Here is a 23,236-nt window from a genome sequence, read left to right on the forward strand (position 1 = left end):
TGTGAGTTTATAATTAGAGGACTGTTTGAGCAAGAAAACAAGGGACACCAAATGATTTTTGCACATAAAGGCATTGTTCGCTGTACATTTGTGAACTGGGTTTTTTGGGGATAAAAATCTATATATCCCTACTGCTTTAGGAGATTTAACTTTTCCGTAGCTGTGGAAAGAGAAAATGCTTAAGAAGGCCATAGGTTATCCATCTCTAATCCACCAATCTTAGAGCAGACAGTCATAATCTCTCCTCTGTGTTCCCCTGGGGTGTTAAAACCAGACCATTGGGCTGGATTATATCACAGAACGGAAACCGATGTGTTAATCATAAGTTAGAGGCTAAGCCTGAGCGAGCAGGTCAGTCTGAGGTCAGTCGCTTCGCACTATAGGGGACTTTCTGTGTGAAAAGCCATGGCTTACCACTTGGAAGCCCCCACATAATCAGGCAGGAAAAATGTACTGTACTGTAGTGTCAAGGCGAAGCTGAGCTGAATGCTCTGCAGAAAGAATCTTTTAAATTTTCACTGAGTCTTCAAATGTACATTCACTGCATACATGTAAGTATACCGTATGCAAATACACGTTCACACACGCACACGCACACACACACACACAAACACACGCACACGCACCGGCTCATATAACGCCCTTTTAATGGGCACTCATATGACACACAGCTGAGATTGGTCCATTTATCTGTCTTCAGTCTACATGGCAAATCTGTAACGAGAACTGAAATAAGTATCATCCGTTTTTCCAATTCAAAAATGTTGCCTCGGGGGAATTGGCATGCTGTCGCAAAATGGGATGATGCACGACCTTTGCTATGTATGACTAATACTTGGCTCCTAAAGACAACAAGGTGTTTTATTGAAGACTCCGCAAGAAAAAACAAAACGGCAAAGACATTACAATATTTATATAATGAGAAGGAAAATACAGGTGACTAATTGGATTAGAGAGCAACAAAGGAATTCACTGACCTAATTAACCGTCTTTGACACATTAAGACTGGTAGACTCGCAGGGCACAGAATGTATAAAAGAGTTCTTTATTTCTAATAAACATGAATACATGTGAACATGTGGGACGTTTTTATGATGTATGTTTAAGACATTCTTTCAAACTGCTGTACAAAGCACAGGAAGGTATGCTATAGGTGAGGACATGGGCGATGGAATGATTGAAATTATTGTAGCAGTGTACCAAATATCCGCATCAACATCATCAATATGACATGAAAAGTACAATAGGGGAAGGGGCAAAAAACTTAACATCAAGCATTAAAACTTGTACAACTCTGAAAGTTACACTTTTTAGACACACAAAGGACACATACATTGTATGTGTAAAATAATTTTTGTTTGTCAGGACATAAAAAGCTAACTACATCATTCACAGATTCAGCAGTCTGTTTAAATACCTTATTTCTACAAAGTGAATTTACATTTCTTTTTAAAGTACAAAGTGCAAATACTATGGTTTCCATTATTGCCGATTGGTGAGGGCACATTCTCCGTGCGGGAGGGGAAATCTCAGTTGCGGGCTTAGCCTTGCTTCTTCGGCTGATTCTGAGGAGAGGAAATTAAAGTGACATGTTTGACTCATTCCCTTGTTTGGTTGCACTTAGTCGGACAACATTCTAATGACTGTATATTCCTGACTAAGCCAACACTGACAGAGATAAAAAAAAAAACTTACTAGTTTACTGGAAGATAAGCCTTCTCCTGGTTTGGCCCCTGCGAGACATAAAAAGTGATATAAACCCCACAACCATAGTATGAAGTTCACTGCAGGCAAAGCATCAAATCATTGCCCCCCAAAACAAATGGCCCTTAGATAAACACTGCAAATTGGTCCTTGATTTCAAACTGGTGCAGACCAAAGCAGGCTTCCTATTTCAAGCCAGTGATCGTCAAACTTGCCAGCTGAAGTGACGTCTGTTGCTGGTAGATTGTATTAGCTGTAGCTGTAGCTAAGCTGCAGTTAGACATTATTATGTGTTGTTCATCTCACCCTCTTCTTTGGTGACCCCAAGGCAGCCCATCAGCTCCTGCAGAGACAGCGCCTTGTCGTTGCTGATGTCACAGTACTCTACAAACTTCTTCACACACTTCTTCGGCTTGGATTTCTTGCGCAGGAAGCGTTTGAAAGGCTTGATCTCCTTCTTTCCGATGTCCCCACTGGAGTTTTTGTCCAGCTGACTGAAATACCAATGGACCACCCTCTCTTCCAGGGTGTGGCTGGGGTCAGGCTCAGCCATCCTACATGACAGACACCGTTCGATCAATTCATCAGCCTATAAAGGCCCCTCCATCAGTGCATCCAGCTCTCTAAAATAACTTGTGTCACTCGAGTTCAATCAATTGTCATGGATCCAGCAATAATCAGCTGCAGTGCATAGTACTTAAGTGCCTTTTGTAATTAAGGTACGACATACCTTCCGGCGGATGCAGGATCTGTGACGGCGTGCACCATGTCTGTCGACAGCGCATCAAGAACACTTGTCAGGAACTCTGTTTTCTTTGCCCCAGGACAGCCTGGAAAACAAACCACAGAATGAGTGTGTGTGCGCACGTGTGGATTATACAGTTCACATGGAAGTAAGTGTACACGTGTCAGCAAACGCAGAAAAATGCATTACAGCATTAAAACAAGTGTTGTGAGGTGGAATGCTGCCGTCATAGGTGGCCTAAAAAAATGTTTGGGGAGGGACGTCATAACAGGCAGCGCAGTTTTAACGTGAACAGCACATGAAGACAGCGGAGGAGAAAATAAACCATAACAAGACTCTCGCAGTTGTCTCTAACTCCCTCTCATAAAGTGTCAGACCTCCCCTCATCTGGAGCAGGAAGAGCGCTCCCTGCCAATCATCCCGGAGGCCCCTGAGTGGTTTTGACAGCTGGAGGCACAGAAGATGTGACTGAATATTGTACGTGTGGACAAGAGGCTCCATTCAGCACCAGAAATTCACCTGTGACATCCAGGGGAACAAATACAGTCCTGACAGACACAGTGTTACATCACATGTCTGATTTCAAGGTATGCGTCCAGGGAGATCAACAGACACAGCAGCTGATCTTAAATGTGTGGTGGGATTACAATTTATATGGCATAATTGTTCCATTAACCTATATTGTTAAATATATCATTGACTACCCAACTAAAACCAGCAGAGAAGCAGTGCTTCATGCAGACTGATGAAGGGTGGGGGGGGGGGGGGGGGGGGGGGGGGTAAATGAGTGACAACTGGAGTGGAATGACCCTAATGATAGTAATTGTCTGTTAGACCTTAGACTTTTAAGAGTGAGGCCAAGGCTGTTCTGGAAGAGCTGAAGGCAACGGAGGCCTGAGAGATTCCTGGATTCCTCTCCCGGCTCTACTCTGCTTTCTCACAGTCCGACTTCCCTCTGCTATTCTGCCTGTGGAGAAGAAGAAATTATCTGCCGTTTGCTGCTCTTTTTATGGCCCAGGCCTGCGGGGCCAGATTCTCTTGTGTCGGAGATAATAGCATGCTTTGCCCCTCTCTAACAGGTGGCGACCAGCATCCGTGTAAACACCCAGCACCCAGCCTCCACTCCTGCGCCAGGCCAAGGACTAAAACATTCACATGTCCAAACTGTTCCGAAGTCTCCTTTACGTGCTGAACAGACTTGCACTTAAGTTTTAGTATCGGCCCTCCCAGGTCTGCGTCCAGTAAAATATCGGACCCACCTGTGAATGGCCAAACTGGTGCCTTGCTGAGCCTCTTGAGGTAAATTAGTCTAGACAGTCACACAATTGCACCCTCAGAAGGCAAAGTGTTCTTATCTGGCTTCTGGCTGAAGGCAGATTTGTTGGATGGCAGTTGGACTTGTTCGAAGCTCAGTGTTTTTCATGGAGAGCACACGTCCTCTCTATAACGCTGCAGGAATCTGAGCGCGTCTGCAGTTCATTCAACTGGGAAGCCATCAGGTGAGGCTACAGTCCTGTCCTCCTGGCAGCAAAAGTGTTTCTTGCGGAGGCGGGACAGATCGCCTTCTGTCCGTCTGGACACTCTTTTGCTGAGGGGCAGTACACAAATGTTCCTGCTGTCACTCAAAGGAAATTGAGTCTGGCCATTTTCCGTTCTGTCCAAGGCTGCAGCAGCAAGCGTCTGCTGCCTTACTTCATAATGATTATAATTATGTAATGTCTAGGTTTGACAGATGCAGGATGGAATCGAGTTGAGAAAGCCTCAAATGATTAAATTTTTCTTGCTGAAAATCTCAACATCTCTATTCATGCACCGCCACAACTCTGCTGCCCTTCGAAAAGTTGGCCAGTAAGTGCATGTTTGCATGTGTGTGACCGTGTGTTACTGTCAGAATGAAGCAGTGTTTTTCTACGGAGCCACATGGGGCAGAGCCCTGTCAGCACTCACGACCGCAGCTCCCAGTGCCTGCCCCAATGCCATCCCACGAGTCTGCTCTGGGGAGAAGGCTAGCCGAACTCTTCGGTTTCCTCTCCTGCTGCTTTCAGGGCAAGTCGTTCCTTTCTTGCCTCTCGCCCCATAAACCTCTCAACACCTGCGCTTCAACAGCAAATAAGCTGCAGCAGTGTGAAGGCAACGTTTATAATTATCCCTGGTTCATACAGAAACAGGGTTTACAGCTGTTGATGCAATTGCTCACAACGAAAACAAGACGCTGTGTTGTTTCACACTGTCCCGGCACATGTAATAATGGGAGACCTGGCTGATATGGCGCAAGGTTTAGAATGAGGTCTGTGTACTTGTTTGAGCGTCCATGTTGGGTGTCCGTCCTTCAGTGTGGTGTTCAAAGAGGTGTTTTGTTGGGTTTGAGGTCTTTCTAATGGGATAGTTGTGTTTTCCACCTCATTGCCAACACACACTTGCTGCTGAGAGACATTGTGATTTTTCCTGCTCAATAGATTAACAATAATATACACCACCAGTGCCCCTGGAAGGCAAAGACGAGGAACATGTATTGATCTAAGGGGCATTCATCTATGACAGCCTGTCTCACTGTTTTATACGCACTATACAAGAGTCCTCGATGCAGAGACAGAGTGCAGGTCTAAATCTGCTAAATGCAGCACCTGCGAGCAGAGAGCACAGCTCTGGCTTCGCAAACTCTTACATAAACAGTTATGGATGGGACAGGAACAGTGGTGGCTCTGTTCACATGCTGCTGGATTATTAACATGTTTACCAAACCACCAAATTTGCCAAGCGACGCTCAGCTTTAAACTGTGATTTGGTTGTGAGCATCACCTGAGAGCTATAACTCCGCTCTGCACTGGTTTTATGACAAGTCGTGCAATCACTGACGAAATTGAATATGGCGATATTTAAGTGTAATGAAAACAGCGCTGAAAGAACACCATTCACGGTGCAAACCTTTGGTAAGTGGAAGAGGTCAATGTTGAATGTGGCAGCAGCTCAGCAAAATCAAGTGGACAATTATAACAGATAGTTTGGGAAAGAGTTTCAACAATATTTCTCAATAAAATCGATGCTTGAGGTAACCACATTAAGTTAGACCTGTAATAAATTGATTTAATCATTTTTGTTTGTGATGCCACGTGTGATCCATTGCACAGCTGAGTGCAGTGTTTGTGATCCTGTATCACAGCAATCACAAAAACTTTAAGAACGTTTCTGCATCTAGTTTCAAACAAGAGAGCCAATAACACATTATTATATGGTGTCTTCTAGTTCTAAAATGCATATTTTGTGAATCCTCTCAAAGATTACACACCCCACATTGGTGACTTCCAACTTAGGTTTTCGATCTGATATCACGTGGTTTTTGGTTTGGGGTTTGGGTAATATTGCGATTTTGGTTCAAGCTCAAATTTAGGGATTGATCGTGGTCACGGTTATGGGTTACGGAAACCAATGTCAACAGTGAAAATTGTTTTTATTGTTGAGCCATCCACCCTCTTTTGTCTTTGTGTGCCAAAACCTGACAAGCAAATATCAATCTAACACAGCAAACACACTCTCACCTGCAGCTACGCCCACTCCATGACCACCACCTCCAAACACCCTCAATTGACTTATCTCCACAGTTGTCAGTCTCTCTATCACTACCTGTCTCTGGCATCCTATTATCCATTATCTCTACCTCTCCTCCCTGCTGTTCACCCCTCTGAGCAATCATCCCACCATACTCCATCTTCCGTGTCATTTAAAGATTAATCCTGCCCCCCGATCCGTCTCTGTCTCCTTGCTTATTGACCAGTGAGGGGCAGAGTCTGGCAATCCTCAACTTGTTATCAAGCATTTCCTTGACCAACAGTGCAAATAATATCAACAACCCCCCCCCCCCCCCCCCCCCCACACACACACACACACACACACACACACACACACTGTTATCACAACCTTTGAAGCGTGGCAGCATTTCAAGGCGGCTGCTGAAGAACGTATGTGGTCTGAACAGAGAGGGGGAAAAACACCTACCCTGGAGATGTCTGCTCCTGTAATGGTCCTTAGGTTTAGTTGGGTGGGCCCTGGCATTGCCGTCACACTTTGGCTGTTCATACCTGTAACAGAGAAAACGCCGTGTGAGAAAATGCCAAATGATTCACAGAGTAATGGGTGAAAGGGATTGTCTATAACAGTGATCTATAACAGAGAAATCCCATGTTTTCCAATTACGCCCAAAACAGTTAAATCTCTGGGATACAAATAATTGTTTTGTGGCAAACCAGAGGCTGTGAAACAAATCCAAAACGAGGGGGAAGGATTTAGGGCTGGTATGAGGACAGAAAAGGGGGAGGGACGTTGAAAGAGTGTGAGATAGAGGGAGAGAGGCAGACATGCGGACAGAGAGAGCGTGGGACACAAGGAAGCTTTCACGGCCTCCCTGGTGTAGCTGGTGGAGTCCGGACTGCTGCTGTGCGAAGGGCGCAAAAGCTGGTGTGGGACAAGGAGAGAGAAGGGGGAAAGTCCACGCTTCCATATGTGTGCTAATGTGCTGTCTGGCACTCTGCCTGGAGACTTGTTAATCTGATACCCAGCATCGCTGCTCAACAAGAGTGCACCAGTGCCTCACTCTGCCAGTCTGACTGACCTCTGACCTGCCACTTACCAGACCACTGAGCCACTCTGTCTCATCAGCAGTGGAGATGTCTGTCTGCGTATTGATGTCAGACTTACATTTTCTAAAATACGGAAGCTACTTTTTATTGCTGGGAACTTCTAAATAGAGAATCTCACATAAGTTGGCCTATCCTCATATGACCTGAGTTCTGAGGAAAGATAATGCTCAGTGTTGTTGAAGGATATTTTAGTGCAGAACATATTTGCCAACTAAGGGCGTGAAACTAGGTCATCCAGTTGGACAGCCGCTCTATAAGCTGGTCATTCTGTTCTGCGGCTAATGATCACTTACCTGCCTTTGTTTGCCACAAAGAACTGCGCAATAAATTCCAAGAATCTTTGTAAATTAGGCTGAAAGTACCATATAGATAAGGCCCAAAATATAGGTGAACCCTGTCCCACCTGGTGGAGGTCCCAGGTATGGGCCGTCCAGTGTCCACAAGCACACACCAGCAGTAGCCGGTGGAGGGGTGGCATTGGACTGGCTTGTACAGTCCTCCATGGGCACAGTCTGGTACGAACACAGCATCGTTCTTGTGCTGCCTCGCCTCTTCCTGGGCAGACTGCTGCTCTTGATCACACGATGAGGCTGGAGAACGGAGTCAGAGGTTAAAGAGGAAATCATCGGATGCATAAGTGGAACTTAGGTGGTCTTGGCTATGCGAGTTGGCAAATGCACACACACACACACAAACACGCACGCACACAGACACGGGCACACACTCACTCACACTCACACACACACACACACACACACACACACACACACACACACACACACAAACAGTGAACAACAGCGTCTATTTAAAATGCACAAATTTGGAGTCATTCCTAAAACTTGTTTGAATTAATTTCAGGCATACAGCTGCTCTCTCATTGCACTAAATTGCTGCAAAGCTCCAGAGGCGGAGGAGGAACACTATAAGGGAGGAGGAAGAGCGCCCGGAGACTGTGTGTGCAGACTGCTATATCAGCCCCCCGTGGCACTGTTTACGGACATTAAGGGGCTAATGACTACATACAGCTCCCTATGCCCCAAGTTAAATAAATATTTGGACACTCGACTGCCCTCTGTGGATGTGTGTGTGTCAGAGAAAGAAGCAGACAGGACAAAAGCAGAGCAGTGGTCAGTCGGGCTTTTGCCTTTAGACACCTACACACTGTGGCTCACTACTGCACGGTAAAGTAGCCGGGATCTATATGTTTACACATTCAAAATTCCTATGGAAAAATGCAGTGCTTCAGCATGAGCCTCATTAGAAACATGAGGTTTTGCGGAGCCTCAGCAGGATCTAATCAGACTTTTTCCCCCCCCCATATGCAGCAGCCTCCGTCTCCCCTGTGCAGTTCTCCAACAGAGATTTGAGAATTAAACTCAGGGATGGAAATTGAGCTCTGCTGGCCATGAGGGGCTTTCATCACCGATGCCCTTCTTCGCTGTTCGCCTCAAGGCTCGGAAGCTACTGTGGGATTATGGATATCCTTTTTCTTTGTTTATTTTCATTAGAGATCTTTACCCACACAAAAGAGACCAAATGAAATGCCTCCCCGCTCTCTCAACCGACTCTCTTCGCTCCAGTTCCTCCGTATGGGTTCTCTTTGTTGGGGTGGCTGTTTTTTTTTCTTCTTTTCATGTGCCCCAATACCCCAAAGAGCACATGGTAATCAAAGCCATCAATGCTGCATTTCTCAGGCTCTTTTTATTGGTTGTAAGTTATGATAATGGGATTCACACACACACACAAATGCACATAGGCACACTGGGTCCTCATCTCTCGGATGGCCTCAGATTTTATGCAAATTAAGAAAAAAGATAAACGGATCCGTATAACATAAAAGTACATGTGTTTAGAGGGAGAGCAGAGTGGACCAGCTAAAAGAATACGGCATCCTGTGTTTGTGCCATGTGCTGATAATTAGCGACATGCTGCAATGCAAACAACCACATAGAAGCAGATCCTCAAAGTCTGCTGCACTCCAACACCAAGATGTATTGGTTTCACAACCCACCATCTTTCCTTAAAAGACAGGAACAGCCTCAAACCATGATTGCTCACACAAGTAGGAAAAACACAGAGCGTGCTTTCAGTTGGGGTTTTGCAAACACCCGATCGCCATCATTAAAGGGGAAAAAAAGTGGTCTTTGAAACTCACATGGTGCTCTGGTTCTATTGTTCTGTCGGCTGCGAACCTGCTCTGTCCACAGAGTGGGGTACTGGGAAATGATGTCTGAAAGAAATCACAGAGACAGCTTTACTTGTTTCAATTGAAAACACACTCGTTTGTGTCTGAGCCAAACCCGGTGCTTCCAAAACTCACAGACTGTAAAATGCACATCAAGGTTATCGTCTCTCAAACTGCTGCAGTGGATGTGGAGGGTAAATTGCATACGACAGCTGTGACCAGAAATAGGGCAGCGAAAACAGAGGTAAGTGAACTATGACCATGAGTCTCTCCACCAGTCTCATCAAATAATCACATTATCATGAAATCATAAAACACGACTTACAAAAATAACACATCTGAAAATGCAACTTGTGTTTGCTCCCCATTCCCAGTGAGGGATTATCTTCATTGCACTAGAAATAAAGGAAGTTGTTTTTTCTTGGTTTAAGGGAAGTGAATTTAGCACCACCACAAAATACTCCAGTTCTCCACAAGTCAAAAGTTTATTAAAAACCTACAGCGCAGATAGATTAGCAGCAAACCATACTTTCAGGCAGTATCAGGCAGTCCTCCCCCGGTCAAAGGTTTGTGCAATATTATGTCACATATATCATAATCGCTGGACTATTGATTATGAAATTAACGTGGATAAGATGCATTTTAATGTTGCAGCTAGTTCAACATGAGCTGCCAGTAACAACCTTATATGATGTCAGTAACAATGCATCACATTTGAAAGATTACATGAAACATTTCAATATGCAAAGTAACCAATAATAAGAGGTTGTACTTTTAAAAATGAGGAATAACACCTCAAATGAACAGTTACATTTTGATCAACAAAAAGTGCTTAGTTTCACTTTTACATTAAATGTATGGGGGCAATACATATAAGCAGCAGCCAAAACGCAACTCCTGCCTTAGTTTACCTTGATATTTAAATAAAATCTTGTGAATCTTATCAGTATAAAAATGTTTAACAGTCACATTTGTCCCAAAGGCCTTTTTTGGACGAATGACAATGTAACTGCCTGTTTGCCAGGATCCTTTGTCCATTTAAGGACGTTTCAGTGCTATGAGTGAGTCAGTGGTGTCTGAGTAAACAAAGACACAGTATCAAATAGCTTTTACGCACAGTCTGAGGGATAAGAGCTCACCTTCATCGTCTGCAGCGGGCTGCGGATCCACCACTAGGCCGGTCTCATCTGCATTTAGAATGGAGAATATTTGCAAGGAGACTACAATTACCAGAGTAAGCTAGATGAGAGAATACTTAACTATGTGAGATTTGCACGTTGCCCGGGCCAAGAAAGATGGAAGTAGAGGTGAGGAGATTTAGAGATATGTGCATTCGTGTTTGTACGTGTGTGCATGTGTGTGTGTGTGTGTGTTGGAGGCTGAAAGAGGTGACTTACAGTAAGAGAAGGAAAGAGGACTCAGAAGTATAGTGGTCATATATTCCCATGGTTTCACTTCATGCAACAGGGGATATCATTATGCTACGAAGGACAGATTGGGGTCAGTTATAATGAATGAGAAGAGGATGAGGATCAGTTGACCCTGATGTTCTTCTCCACCCATCCATTACCTGCATTTGAGTTTCGAGAGCTGTGTCAAGGTGGGAGAAACATAAGGGGTGAAGGACGCCACAGCCAAGTCTGAGAGGAACCAATTAACAGTGGGAGAAACGAGCTCAGTGTTTGTTTGGTCTCTGTTTGTATGATTTGCGGTGGGAGGGAGATGGGGACTGAGGTTTTGAGCAGCTTAGGGTAAAACCCACGGCTGTAGGTGTGGTTAACCTCAGTGTGGGTCACTCATTCTGCACAAAGTAAAGCTCTGTTAATGCATGAGTCAGGGCATCTCTAATACAGTAGGTGGATTAAGCTTAACTGCTTTTCTTTAACAACAAATTCTCCGTTACAAAATCCGGATTTCACATTCAGTGTTTGTTGTGCCAGCCATTCATCTTCCCCAGTGTGCCAGGTGGATTAAAAATACATACAGTCAGTGTGACCGACGGAGGCAGACATGTTATTACTCTGCCCACTTAACGGATGGAAATGCCATTTCCAAAAGTGTATTTATGATTTGGATTTACTATGAGCCACTAATGACCTCTCTTTACTTTGCAGCCTTTTACATGACTGTAACACCTCTTTTAGCATCTGCCAGGAAACCCCCGCGCCATTTGTGGTCATTCGGCATTAGTTTTACTGCTGTTTGTCAGCTGCATGTGATTCCAGCATGTGAACGAAATTGTCATTTTTTGGGTTTTACGGTAAAGCGTTTTATGTTTAACTTTATAAATATTCTGATAGTAAAAGTACAGAAGAGGCTGCAGAGGAATTCTTGACGGGCCTCTGCTAAATCAAAATATTGATGCAATCACTGCTATTTTCAGTGCTGGCACACCGTAATACTACAGTTTATTCTGCTTTTCACCACCTTGTTTATTCAACCAGTTCAGATTCAACCACAAACCCCCCCACCCTCTTTCCGCCCTTATTCCATCTCCCGTCGTTCCTTCCTTCTCCCTCAAATTTTTGCATTCCCACTTGATCTATGTGTAATGAGTTGGCTGGGCTCAGACAGACACTGTACCCAAGACTGTTTACAGAGATAGAGGAGCAGACTTAAATGTCACACTGACAGGAATAACCCATGTGACAAACACAAGAGGATGGACGAGCACTCTCTCTCTCTCTCTCTCTCTCTCACACACACATGCACACATCCATGCAGGCAAACAAGAACATTCACACATACACGATCACATAAGGAATCGATCTTAATCAACCCGAATTTCACATTTTTTTCCCCTCTCTCTGAGCCTCCAAATCACATTAGTTAAACAAACAGTCTCAAACGATGGGAGGAAGATATACAGTAACTGGAGTGAAGTCAGAGGGAAACTTAGTGGTTCTATATCTGGAAGAGGGTTCGTGTTGATGAGAGACAGAGTTAAAGTAGGGTGAAGGACAAAGTGTGAAGATTTCCTTGTTTCTGACACTGTTGCTGAAAAAGAACAGAGACGAAGATGAAGATAAAGTTAGAGATGGGCTTCTGATATGTCAGTGTTCCTCCACTCTGGCTGCTTCCTGGATGTTTGGTAAAGATAACAGGCGGTTATTGGCAATGTGGCTACTGGCAGTGTGAATTAAAACTCACCACAGCCTCCCTTCGTAGACTTGTTATGAAGCAACATACTTTTATATCAGCCTTCAGGCTGCTCGCACCCACTTGAATTGACAAAATATTAGAGAGACAAGCCTTGACAGGCGACCCCGCCTTGGACAGCTCCGACACAGATGCAGGAAAACAGACAGACATACAAATGAATACAAACACTTGTACATGCATGCTAAGATAGGTGCACACATACACATGGACAAATATGAAAGCACACATGCACATATATGCCCATATATGGGAGCCAATATACCTCTTGAGAATGAATTTCCCCTGAATTACAGTCTCACCTGCTTTACCTGGCTCTCTTGTGGTAGCCCTCTCTTGTTTTGATCCTGAAAAGCAACAGGTTCAAATGAATTGAAAATTCACCACCATACACTTAAAAAAAAAATGTGTATCAAAAGACAAAGATTACAAATGTTTGGCCTCACTTTGTGGCACAAGCTCAAACAGCCAGCAGACAGGGGAAAACTGTCTGCCTTTTTATTTTAGAGTCATTCAATTTTAAGTGTTTCCGGTCACTTACACGCTGCATATCAATGGAGGTGTGTTTTATGACATTTTTAAACTTTATGTACACAGCTGCAATTAAAGTACAGCTGGCAGTTGCATCTACTGCTGCTGCTACCGCTGCTCCTGGAAACGTCTCACTATTGAGACAGCAGACACTTTCAAAGGCAGCCCGATGAAGACGCACGGGGACGACATGTGGCATTGGTTATTTGATTGTTTGGCAGACGCCATCCTCTAAGAACACTTACATTCCTTACAGTTTAATTGTGTTGCTCAACTTTGCAGCGGGGATTTTCTTCTGGGCTTATCTAAACCACAGCCCCAAGCCTTGAGCAACGCTCAGACTTCGGGTGGCCCTCGAATCCCGTGGCCGTGAGTCCAATCGCTGACCATTTTCCCACAGGACTAAAGATTGCACCCCCCACACACAGGGAATGTCATTCTATGTTGTGTTGAACTCAATGTATCATTGTTGCTTCATAAAGTTACAGAAACTGCATTTCACCACGAATAAGGCATTTTGAATGGCATAGATTGGGCTTATTGCAAAATAAGACGCGGGGCATTTTACCCACCTTGGCATCGAGGTTTTTTATTGGCCACTGCTGAGCCACTGATGGGTCGGCCATTGGGTGTGACACACCAGCAGTATCCAGTGTAGCTGTGGCACTGAACCTGTAATCGAGGCAGCATGTAAACACAAAGCTAGCACAAGATAAACCTCAAATTGCATTTGTTAGAATTAATTTCAAAGGAACAGAGTTAAAAGCTCTTTAACAATGAAACAAATTAAGGAGAAAGGAGCAATTCTTGCAAGAAGTGAATTTATAAAAAGAGTTCATCTTGTATACGATGGCCTCTCTGGTCTGCTGCAGTGCCTCATGTTCAAAAGTATAATTTTTTTTTACCTCACTATATGTACCATCAGGGTTGCATACAGGCACAAAGACCTGCGGGAAGAGCTTCTTGGCCTGCTGCTCGGTGTACTTCTTCTCTGCTACACATCTGGACGTATCTGTGGAGCACCACAAATCACCAGAATCACTACACATCACAGAGACCCATGATTCAACCCACAGCCCAATTATTTTCTTATGCTGCACAGCTATGAAGCCAACATACTTGAAAAAAAAAAGTCGGCGGCGGATGCGGAATCTCACAGATGATGAGGAATGAAAGGAAAATGCAAATGGGGAGATGAAGAGGAAACAATTCAAGACATTTCAGAGGCGGCAGATACTTGTGCGGCTGGGAATAGAACCAACACCCCCAGTCTTATTAGGAGTCCTGCGCAGTGCCTGGTGGTAAAGACATTACTGAGCGAGGCAGCTTGTGCTACTACTGTAGAACATTCCAGTCACCCAAGAAAAGGGCTGATGCACGAGGAAAACCTGACCCTTCCTTAATGTCTATGAGTCTGCCTCACTCTCCTCCTAAACCTCATCCGTCTCCTCGGTTCAGCCCGAGCTGTCCTCTCAAGGATTTGTTGATATAAATGAGGGTCAGCAGCATTTCACCTACAGTGGGGTCCACAACTCTGAGACCATGAACTCCCATGAATGGGACCCCACTGTACTCACCCATGACTTTTTCACATCCCTCTGTCAGAGACATGCCTCAGCCTGTCATTCCACCACTGCCTCGTCGTACCTGACCAACGGCACCAGCTGTGCAAACTCTCAGGAAATGTTGGGCAGCGATGGGTTCAATGGTAACTCGGTGTGACACTTTAGCATGCCACGAAGTGCTCATGTGGCCGACAGGTTCAAATCGCATTAAGACAATGACTCATGCTAAGTTTAAAAACATTCAGTTTGGTCAGAAGGCTGCATGTCGCTGGCATGTCTTCCACTAGACTGTCCATTAGTCACATGCAGGAAAATGTGCACTGTCTTCTCTCAGTCTGGTGTGTGTGTGTAGTTTGTAGTGTGTGTGTCACTGTCACTGGGGAGGAGAGGGGGAAAGATGCTGGATGTTCCGGATCGGGGGAAAACAGCGAGGTGAGGCGTGCTAAAGTTAGCTCCGGTGGAAAAACCCCAAACCATCGTTTCTTCTCCAGGGGGCTCCGACCAAAGAGCTGACTGGAAAAAATGACAGGACACTTGAATCATCTGAGTGCAGTGATAGAAAACAAATGTGGTGCCAGTCTCACCATCCTTAAACACAGTCCCATCTCTGTGCTTGTAAGCCAGATCAGCCTTCTGGCTTATTTCGAGGCTGACACGCCTGCTGCTGCTGCTGGGTCTTTCACCCCGGCCGTCCAGAAGCAGAGGGGGGTCCGAACCATTATACATCCCATGTTATTGACGCATACAATACGACTTTCATGGACTCTCGTCCCTTTCAGCTTCCTAGCTGGAATCCTCTATTCTGTGTCCCGGGCGCTGTCCGCCACATCCAGATGTCCGCTTAGAGACGTTGCCATAGAGACACAGAACGGGCATAAAAATCGTGGAATGCTTTTCCATCATATGAGACTTCTTTTTAAGCAAACCCTTTTGCTCATGCTCCCAGCATTAGTGATCTAATATTGTAATACGTAAGAATGGGACATTGTCCCAGTCTGTAGAGCAATGACCCAGCAGTATAGAGTTAGCGAGAAGGGTGGGGGCGAGAGGGGGCTGCAGCATCGGGGTGTATGGGCTACATTGAAGGAGTCTGTGAGCTGCCTGACCTCACTGGCTTTCCTTTGCCTTTTGCTTTTCATCTCCAGTCCTCCATTGCTCACATGTGTATAGCTTTACGTATCATGAAAATGAGACCATTAATTCTTGATACACTACTGGTATGCCCGCGCCTCAGCATAATAATTTGATTTCACAGAGCTGAAGCCATTTCAAATCAGCGGGGACGTTGCTGGTCCCATGTCACTTTTTATTCATTTCTGTTGCACCAAAGCATGAACTCCGTAACACAAAACATGCAGAGTATTTTGACAAATTAAAGTACATTTCCTTCATTAGTACAAATGGTGTGAAATGATGAAACCAGCCAGACAGCAGCATCCCCGTCACCCCACTCCACCGCTCCCCCTTTCAGTGTGTCAACCCCACTCATCCTCCCAGCACTCAAAGAATCAATTATGCTGAAATGAATTTAACCCACAAGTTTCTCCTGTGACCCTCTCTGCACATTTGAGAGCGTCAGGCGGCACTGAAGTGTGACTCATGACCTAACCTTTGCACGGCCCTCGGATGACCTCTAGCTGGGGGTCGCGGCACTTGGCTCGGAGGAACTCGCAGCGAGATGTGAAGGTCCTGCCGTCGGAGGCACATAGAGGTTTGCGGGGAGCTCCACTGCATTCCGTGTTGCACTCCTTATCCTGGTCCACCCTCAGGAACTGCATAGGTGAGAAAACAGGTAAGCAGGGAAAACATTTGCTAAATGAGCCATTTCTGGGAATCACCTCTGCACCAAACTCTCCACAACAGGTGTGATTCTGGAGGGATTTATGAAGAGCTCAAACAGGCTTTTACATTAAACATAGGATATCCATAGGCATACAACATGTTAATTCTTCTTTAATGCTGCAATAAGACACTCATAATCAAGGGTGACTTCCTTTTATAAGCGCACTGTAGTGCACTGATACACAGCACAACAAAGAAGGACAAAGATGAGGCACCGTCACCACAGGCCCGTCAGGGTGCAGCCATGATTCGTCTTTGTCTAAAGGGCTGGAGAAGACTTGACTGACGCTTCATCTTTGCTTTTTCTGTGCCAACACCTGCACAGGTATTCACCTGGAATCTCTCCTGAGGATGTTTTACTCAGCCATGAAAAGAGAAACAAGTACAGAGACTCCGGGCTGAACGCATCGGATCACCTGAGTCAATGCCACCATTGTATCTTCCACTGTGGTATGAAATCTCCTCGCCAGGCCACACAATGAGGCGGTGGTGGTGGTGTGGGGGGGGGGGGGGGGGGGTGGCAACAAGCTGTGACTGCTACAATGAATGAAAAACCGGTGAATGATAGAGTGGCTGAATAAACTAGATGTCAGGGAGCTTTGTTTTGCTACAGTGTGAGCGCGGTGTTTTCATAAAGTTTGCATGATTCATTCAGTTTGGTGGAATAATGGGTAGAAAGGGAAAAAAAACCTCTATACCCATGCTTATGCAGGTGCTGTTTCAATCAGTCATATCCAAAAATAAATACCTCTCTGAGCTCTTTTTGTCCTCTCATAGAATGAGATAGTTTGCATGTATAAAACACTTCCAATTTTTCCATTCAGTTTTGCTCTTTCCTTTTGTAACGTTTTTGTTCGATTTTCAGTGGATGCCTGGATATCCACAATCTGCCTGAATGACCTCAGAGACTTTCTCTCTTTCACTCCCACTTTGTGGCACAAAGCAGAGAATCAAAGCTCCTTGCTTAAAGGTAAGCCATGGAAATCTGTAAGGAGTTATCAAAAGAAAGGGCACGGCAAGAAAGAAGAAGAAAAGACATGCATCCACGAGGAGGGTGGGATGATCTGCAATCACAAAAATTTGTTTTTTCTGACACTACAAATGAAGCGAGAGATGAGGTTTAGCGGCAGCCCTCCGCATTCAGACGAGCAGGGCTTCAGGGCTGCATGCACCTGGAAGAGGGTTGGTAGGGAAGGCGGTGTCGCCCTGGGCTTAAGGGGGGGGGGGGGGGGGGTTCACACAGCCCACTCTGTCAACCCTACTCATAAATCTTCATGGGGGGATCAGAGAGGTGAGGCCCGTCCCAACACATCGGAACAGCAGCCGCAGGGAGGGAAAATTAGTCTTTTGAATTGAATCAATTTTTCAACAAGCCTTTTCCTCCAAGGCGTTTAAAAGGTTTTGTGTATCAGAAATAATTTTGCATAACGTATCCAAACACTGCTGGCTGTTGGCTTGACAAGTACGGCCTCCAGTCATCTTTTGGTAATTAGAAAATCGTGGATAAATGTTGCCTATTTCCAGTGGTTATCGGGCTATAAGAGTGTATTGTCTTTAGCAGGGGACAGTCTATTTATCTTGGGACCCACTGGATGTTTGGGACCCCCAAAAGTTCCAAGATAGGCGTTTGAAATAGTATTTGTAGTATTCTCTTGTCTTTTCTCTCATTTTAGTATTTCATTTCGAAACGCTGGATTTCTTTTGTTATTTCTTGGGTGTTCTGTGACTTTATTCAATAGTAATGGTAGTGAGATGACAGGAAATGCAGTGAGAACGAGAGAGAGGTGACAACAAAGCCACGAAGGTTTCCATCTTTGAGTGACTAAAACCCTTCAAACTGAACAATCTACAAGGGAAAAATCCCTTTCACATCCACATGACATTAAATGACCAGTTATAACTTGTAATGACAGGTCACGAACAGACATGACTTCATTTTATAAGGGGTCAGAAGCCAGAAAGGTTGGATACCACTGGATGACAGTTATGTTGTTTTCCCAAAAGTGGGAGGATTTTCTATTTTAGATTTTTAAATTTCCATTGTAACTTAATGTGGAGAAGGAGATCCCAGCTATCACATTATTTGCGAGGGGTTCTTTGGATGACTTTGTTCCTTTATTCAAATGGTTGCAAACAGATGTCATCAACTAAACACCTGTTACTTAATAGTACTATACTTTGATATGAACAGTTGAACTATAAAGTTGAACAATAAGACTACAAGAGTAAGATAAGCTCTTTCTCTTTCTCCTACTATAAACTGCGGCTCTAACACCTCCTTCCCCCTCCTTGTAAGTGTCTCTGAGTTTCTTGGATTGTTTGCATCACTGCCTCTAACTGACAGTCTCCTGTCGGCTCCCTCCCATCCTCCCACCCTCTCCCTCTGTCCTCCCACACCCTTTAGGACATCCTCCTGCAGCGGTGACCTCCTCTCACCCGCCACTCTGTCACTCACGGCTCACCCCTTCACATAAAGTCCAGCAGGCGTGACCGTCTGGTCTGCGAATGGGTTTTTTTCGCAGGAGACTGCAACCTTCCAAAGCCGGTGACTGCTCCGATAGCGGCTAAGTGTGTCCAGCCACGCTTGGTGGTGGACCGCCAGCCTCGCCACAGCCCACACTGGCCACCCCAGTGCTCAACACCACACCGGCATTATCAGCATCAGCCTGTGCCAGCCAGCAGACTGACAGCTCAAACAGAGTCATTCTGCAGCCCAGCATCCTGCTAGATGTCCAGTGTGGCACATAGCGGAGTGCCAAGTGCCTGCAAGTTTAAGATAAAGGTCCAAGAACACAGCATGGAAAAACACAGTTGGCCATGAAATCTGCCGCCCATGAAATCAACCACCCAGATTCACTGTCAGGCATCCAAGTGCTTATTTCACGGTCAACGATAGCTACACTGCAGCTGGAGAACACATAAGATGTGAGAACCAGTGAAAAGGAAGAAGCATCAAGAGACAGTGGTGTGTTGAAAACCTCTCCCTCCTGTGTACTCCTATAGTTTCCTATCTGTTGCAGATCTTTGTGTGTTTGGGCTGTGGTGATGGAAGGGCGAGGCTGAGGTAGGGCCTGACACTCCCCTGATGTCTCATTCCAGCCTCTTCAAGCCAGCGCCATCGTCATGCACAGCAACAACGTAGAGAGTAATAGAATTGCCTTCACCCCAGCTACAGTACACCCAGCAAAAGCTTCCGCCCTTATTCATCATCGGAGATTCAAGACAGAACTGTGACTCAAATCTATTTATGGCTTAAATCCTTTTCCAGACAGCTGTCTGTCTCATTCTCCCTGTTTTTACTTTCTCTTTACTTAGCTCTCTTTCCTGTCATTGTATACTTCTTCCTGTCTCTCTTGGAAGATGCTTTTTGCATCTGCTCAATTAATACAAGAGGTTGGCAAAGGAATAAGAGACGGGAGAAAGAGGGTGAGACGGGCGGAGTGTAAGGGAAGTTTTTTTTTCCAAGACCAACCAGCATACACATCAAATCCTATTACCTCCCCCTGGCTCTGCTGCATTGTGGGATTGAATGGAATATCGAGGAGGCGAGCCTCCAGCAGCGAGCACATTGTAGGCTGATAAGGGCCTTCTGGGCTGGGAGGCCCCCGCTTCCAGCGCCCCGAGAGGCCCCTCACACCACGACCCCGCAGGGTCAATGGGGGCCCCAGCTGAGAGCCATGGCAAATGTGTTAAATGGCCTTGGCGGGAGTTTCCTGCGTGGACGCTAGGATGCAAAGGGGATCATTAGTTTCCAGCATGGTGGAAGGGGAAGAAAGTGACAGCGTTTAACCAGGCTACTAACTCAATCAAAGGAAAAAGCGTTTAATTGCTGTGAAAGATTTTTAAAAAGAAAAGGAGGTGGTGTGAAAGGCCACGGTTGGTCATGTGACAATAACAAAAGTCTCTTTGGGCAGGTGCACAATTTGATGAAAGAAAAGGGGGGGAAATGCAGCCCATATGTTCTACTAAAATTACTTTGCAGGTTTGAAAAAGAGGCAGTCAATGGTCTGTGTGCCCTCATCTTTTCACACACCATTTCATACTTCCATAAACCATGGAAAAAGTCTGCCTTATGAATAACCTGGGCAAATATCCCATATATTTAACTGCCTGTTTGACTGAAAATATGACAAGGATACATTTTCTTTAAACCATTAATAACCTATCATGTGTCATTGAAACAATAAGGCATTAATCACTCGCAAAGTCCGGTACAAGATGAAGTCTGGTTCTACATGTGCTATTCCAATAAAGCGGGCTGAATAAACCACAGTGGGGAGGTATGACAGACACAGTTACCACTGAAACATGCAAAGAAATAGAGACGTTTTTCATCTCATATTCATATGCAGAGCAAAGTGAATGCTGTGTCATATCCAAACACACTACAGGCAGCTGTATTAGGATAACATTTACATCATCTGCAGGGTAAATATTAACACCTATGACCATTTGATAAAAGAAACACTCATGTTATCTTTACTCCCCAAAAAAATGTGTGTATAAATGTGTGTATCACGGTGAAAATTGAGGGGAGCGTCTGCTCAGTGCAACACTTCCTCCCACATTCCACAAATCCATAGTGCCATCAGGGAGAAGGGATCTCCGACCCTTCGCCTGCAGGTTAACAACTCATGGCCATTTGTTTCCAGTTGGATATTAAAGCATCTTCACCCAGACCATAAATAACGGTGCTGGAGGAGGCGGCTGTCACTTGGACCTCTAAATCAAGGGGGGAAGCCTCTGACAGTGCGCATTCCGAGCTCTGTTGTTCCTCCTTCACCACAGTACCTGCACTTGATCGTGGCCATGAATTCCCCCCTCATCTGCTTTAAAGATGCATTTTCACCTGAGCTTTGAGGATAAATTAACACAATGCGTGTTTGCTAATGAAAAAAAAATTGCCATGCGACTTGGTGCAGTAGACCCTGTGAGACTGGCACCTCTCTCAAGAGCCACTGGTGCAAGAGTTAAGGGAGCACAGGGGCGAACAGGCAGACAAGCTGTTAGGCAGGTAAGGGCTCACAGATCAGTCAGCTCCTCTCTCATGGGCGAGCCGGAAGCTTTTCCATTCCAGATATACTGTGCAGAGACCCTAATATGGAGTTCCGAAAGTTTTACAGAGTAAGCCTCTCAATTTGACAAAAGCTTGAGTTTAGAGTGAAAATAAAAAAATTTGCCTGAATTTCTGACACACATAGAACATATTTAAACTGTAAATTAAATCCAAAACCATTGGCATGGATCGTACTGTTGATAAAACTGCTCTAATTCTTCTGTTTATTCGTGAGTTTTATAAATGAATTTCTTCTTATTAGAAGAAAATAAGGCAAAAAATTGAATAAAGCATGACAAATTCTTGACTTATTGTCTCCCATACCGATTTTTTTTTCTGCAATTCTGCTGGGAAAAAAAAGAAGGTGTCAGTGCGAGTTAAACTCTTACGCATGGAATGCCCATGCATAGCTTTAATCTGAAAACCAATATTCACACATGTGATGTGCGTTCGGGGGAGTCGTGTGGCTCTTCCTACCGTGAGAGCAGAGAACTTTTGAGCGCGTCCAGCGCACAGGAGGCAGAGGAAGACTAGTAGCGGACAGAAGCGCATCCTGACGCAGCGCGGCAATGAACTCTCCAAATTACGCGCGGTCCAAAATTCAGTCTGTGTCGCCTGGACTTCACCAAAGCACAGCGACTGTGTCTGGAGGAGCTTGGATATGTTTAAGAATCTACAGTAGTCCGTGTGGAAAAAAAAAATCAGTCAGTGGTGGAGCGGTGGTTGCTGGTTTATTTCACTTCGTCTCCTTGGTTGCGTCTGCCAATCCGTTTCTAGACACTCTCCTTTTTTTCTGGCAGTGTGATAACCCCCTCGCGTCCCTGACCTTTTCCCCTCCCTCGATGTCTCTTCTCTCTCTCTCTCTCCAATTCGTCTTCTTTTCTCCACACCCCCTCCCCTCCACACTTGATTCTGTGGACTAGATCTCTTATCGGATGCAGGCGGCTCCCGAGTCGGTAGGTAGGTGGGTGGGTAGGTGTATAGGTTTAGAGGGACTCCCGCTGCTGCTGGTAGCTGAGGCAAACACGTCAGGTATTCTTCCCTTTCACCCTTTTGCTTTTCTCCTTCTCCTTCAAAACCAAAACAAAAGAACGTCTCTCTCTCTCAGGAAGCGGTGTGATGATGTATGGTTGGCAGAGAGAAAGACGAAAGGATGATGCTGAGAGGACCAGCAAGGATATGAGCTGAGCCCCTCTGACTGCTGGACACCCCCCTTCTCTTCTCTCCGCCTCATCCCCTAAAGACCTGACCAAAGTTCTGCAAGTCAAGACATCGCACACAACAGAGACGATACAGTCTGGTATTGGCTCTAAATTAAGCAATATGCCCAACTGGCTGATTTAAAACTTAGTATTGCACACAAAGCAGTAGACGCTAAACTTACACTAATAATATAAAATGATAGATTGAATAAATATTAAAACCATGCTTGATCAGACATACTAAATATACATCTCTTTACATAGGCTACTGAACTGGCAAGTCTGTAGTAATGCACAGACCCGTGGCTTGCTACTATATCGCCATCTAACGGTATGAACGAGTAATTACACATTGCCAGAGGCAACAAGTTCTCACATTTTCTGTATTCACTTCATATTCTGTGAGTTGCGCCAGTTTCAATCTTAGGAAGTCTTGTTTTATGATTTGTTTGTCTTTGTCACTGCTCTATAATACAAATCAGTAATTAAGTGGTTTGATCACTGATTTTTAAATCAGTTTTCCGTCAATCCCTTGTGTGCTCCTTCACTATCACACATTTGGAGACATAACAACACACAGCCTTCATGCCTACGGTTGAGAAGACAGCCTACA

The 23,236-nt window shown here is 45.0% G+C and overlaps 1 protein-coding gene across 4 annotated transcripts; it reads right to left on the minus strand.

The window, feature by feature from the left end:
- Positions 1-1,026: 1,026 nt before the first annotated feature.
- Positions 1,027-22,617, minus strand: smoc2 (SPARC related modular calcium binding 2). 4 transcript variants are annotated; one of them, XM_035605227.2, is made up of 13 exons: positions 21,899-22,617; positions 16,133-16,295; positions 13,864-13,970; positions 13,531-13,630; positions 12,739-12,774; positions 10,408-10,455; positions 9,239-9,313; positions 7,487-7,673; positions 6,443-6,525; positions 2,435-2,534; positions 2,011-2,258; positions 1,696-1,733; positions 1,027-1,565 (listed from the first exon to the last, which is right to left on the minus strand). In XM_035605227.2, the coding sequence occupies exons 1-13, from the start codon at positions 21,971-21,973 to the stop codon at positions 1,542-1,544; spliced, it is 1,284 nt and encodes a 427-aa protein (XP_035461120.1). In that variant the 5' UTR covers positions 21,974-22,617; the 3' UTR covers positions 1,027-1,541. The 4 variants fall into 4 exon arrangements, with proteins under 4 accessions (XP_035461120.1, XP_035461118.1, XP_035461117.1 ...); XM_035605225.2 differs by having other exon boundaries at positions 10,408-10,488; XM_035605224.2 differs by having other exon boundaries at positions 10,408-10,488; positions 12,730-12,774.
- Positions 22,618-23,236: the final 619 nt, after the last annotated feature.

The sequence above is a fragment of the Scophthalmus maximus genome, chromosome 10 (genome assembly GCF_022379125.1).
Source record: "Scophthalmus maximus strain ysfricsl-2021 chromosome 10, ASM2237912v1, whole genome shotgun sequence".
Taxonomy (NCBI): Eukaryota; Metazoa; Chordata; class Actinopteri; order Pleuronectiformes; family Scophthalmidae; genus Scophthalmus; species Scophthalmus maximus.

Coding starts and splice junctions, on each gene's coding strand:
- smoc2 (XM_035605224.2), bottom strand. CDS start 21,973: ATGCGCTTCTGTCCGCTACTAGTCTTCCTCTGCCTCCTGTGCGCTGGA. Junction 6,526..7,486: donor ATACCTGGGACCTCCACCAG/GTGGGACAGGGT, acceptor TCTCTGTTACAG/GTATGAACAGCCAAAGTGTG. Junction 2,535..6,442: donor CAGGAGCAGACATCTCCAGG/GTAGGTGTTTTT, acceptor TTTGTTTTCCAG/GCTGTCCTGGGGCAAAGAAA.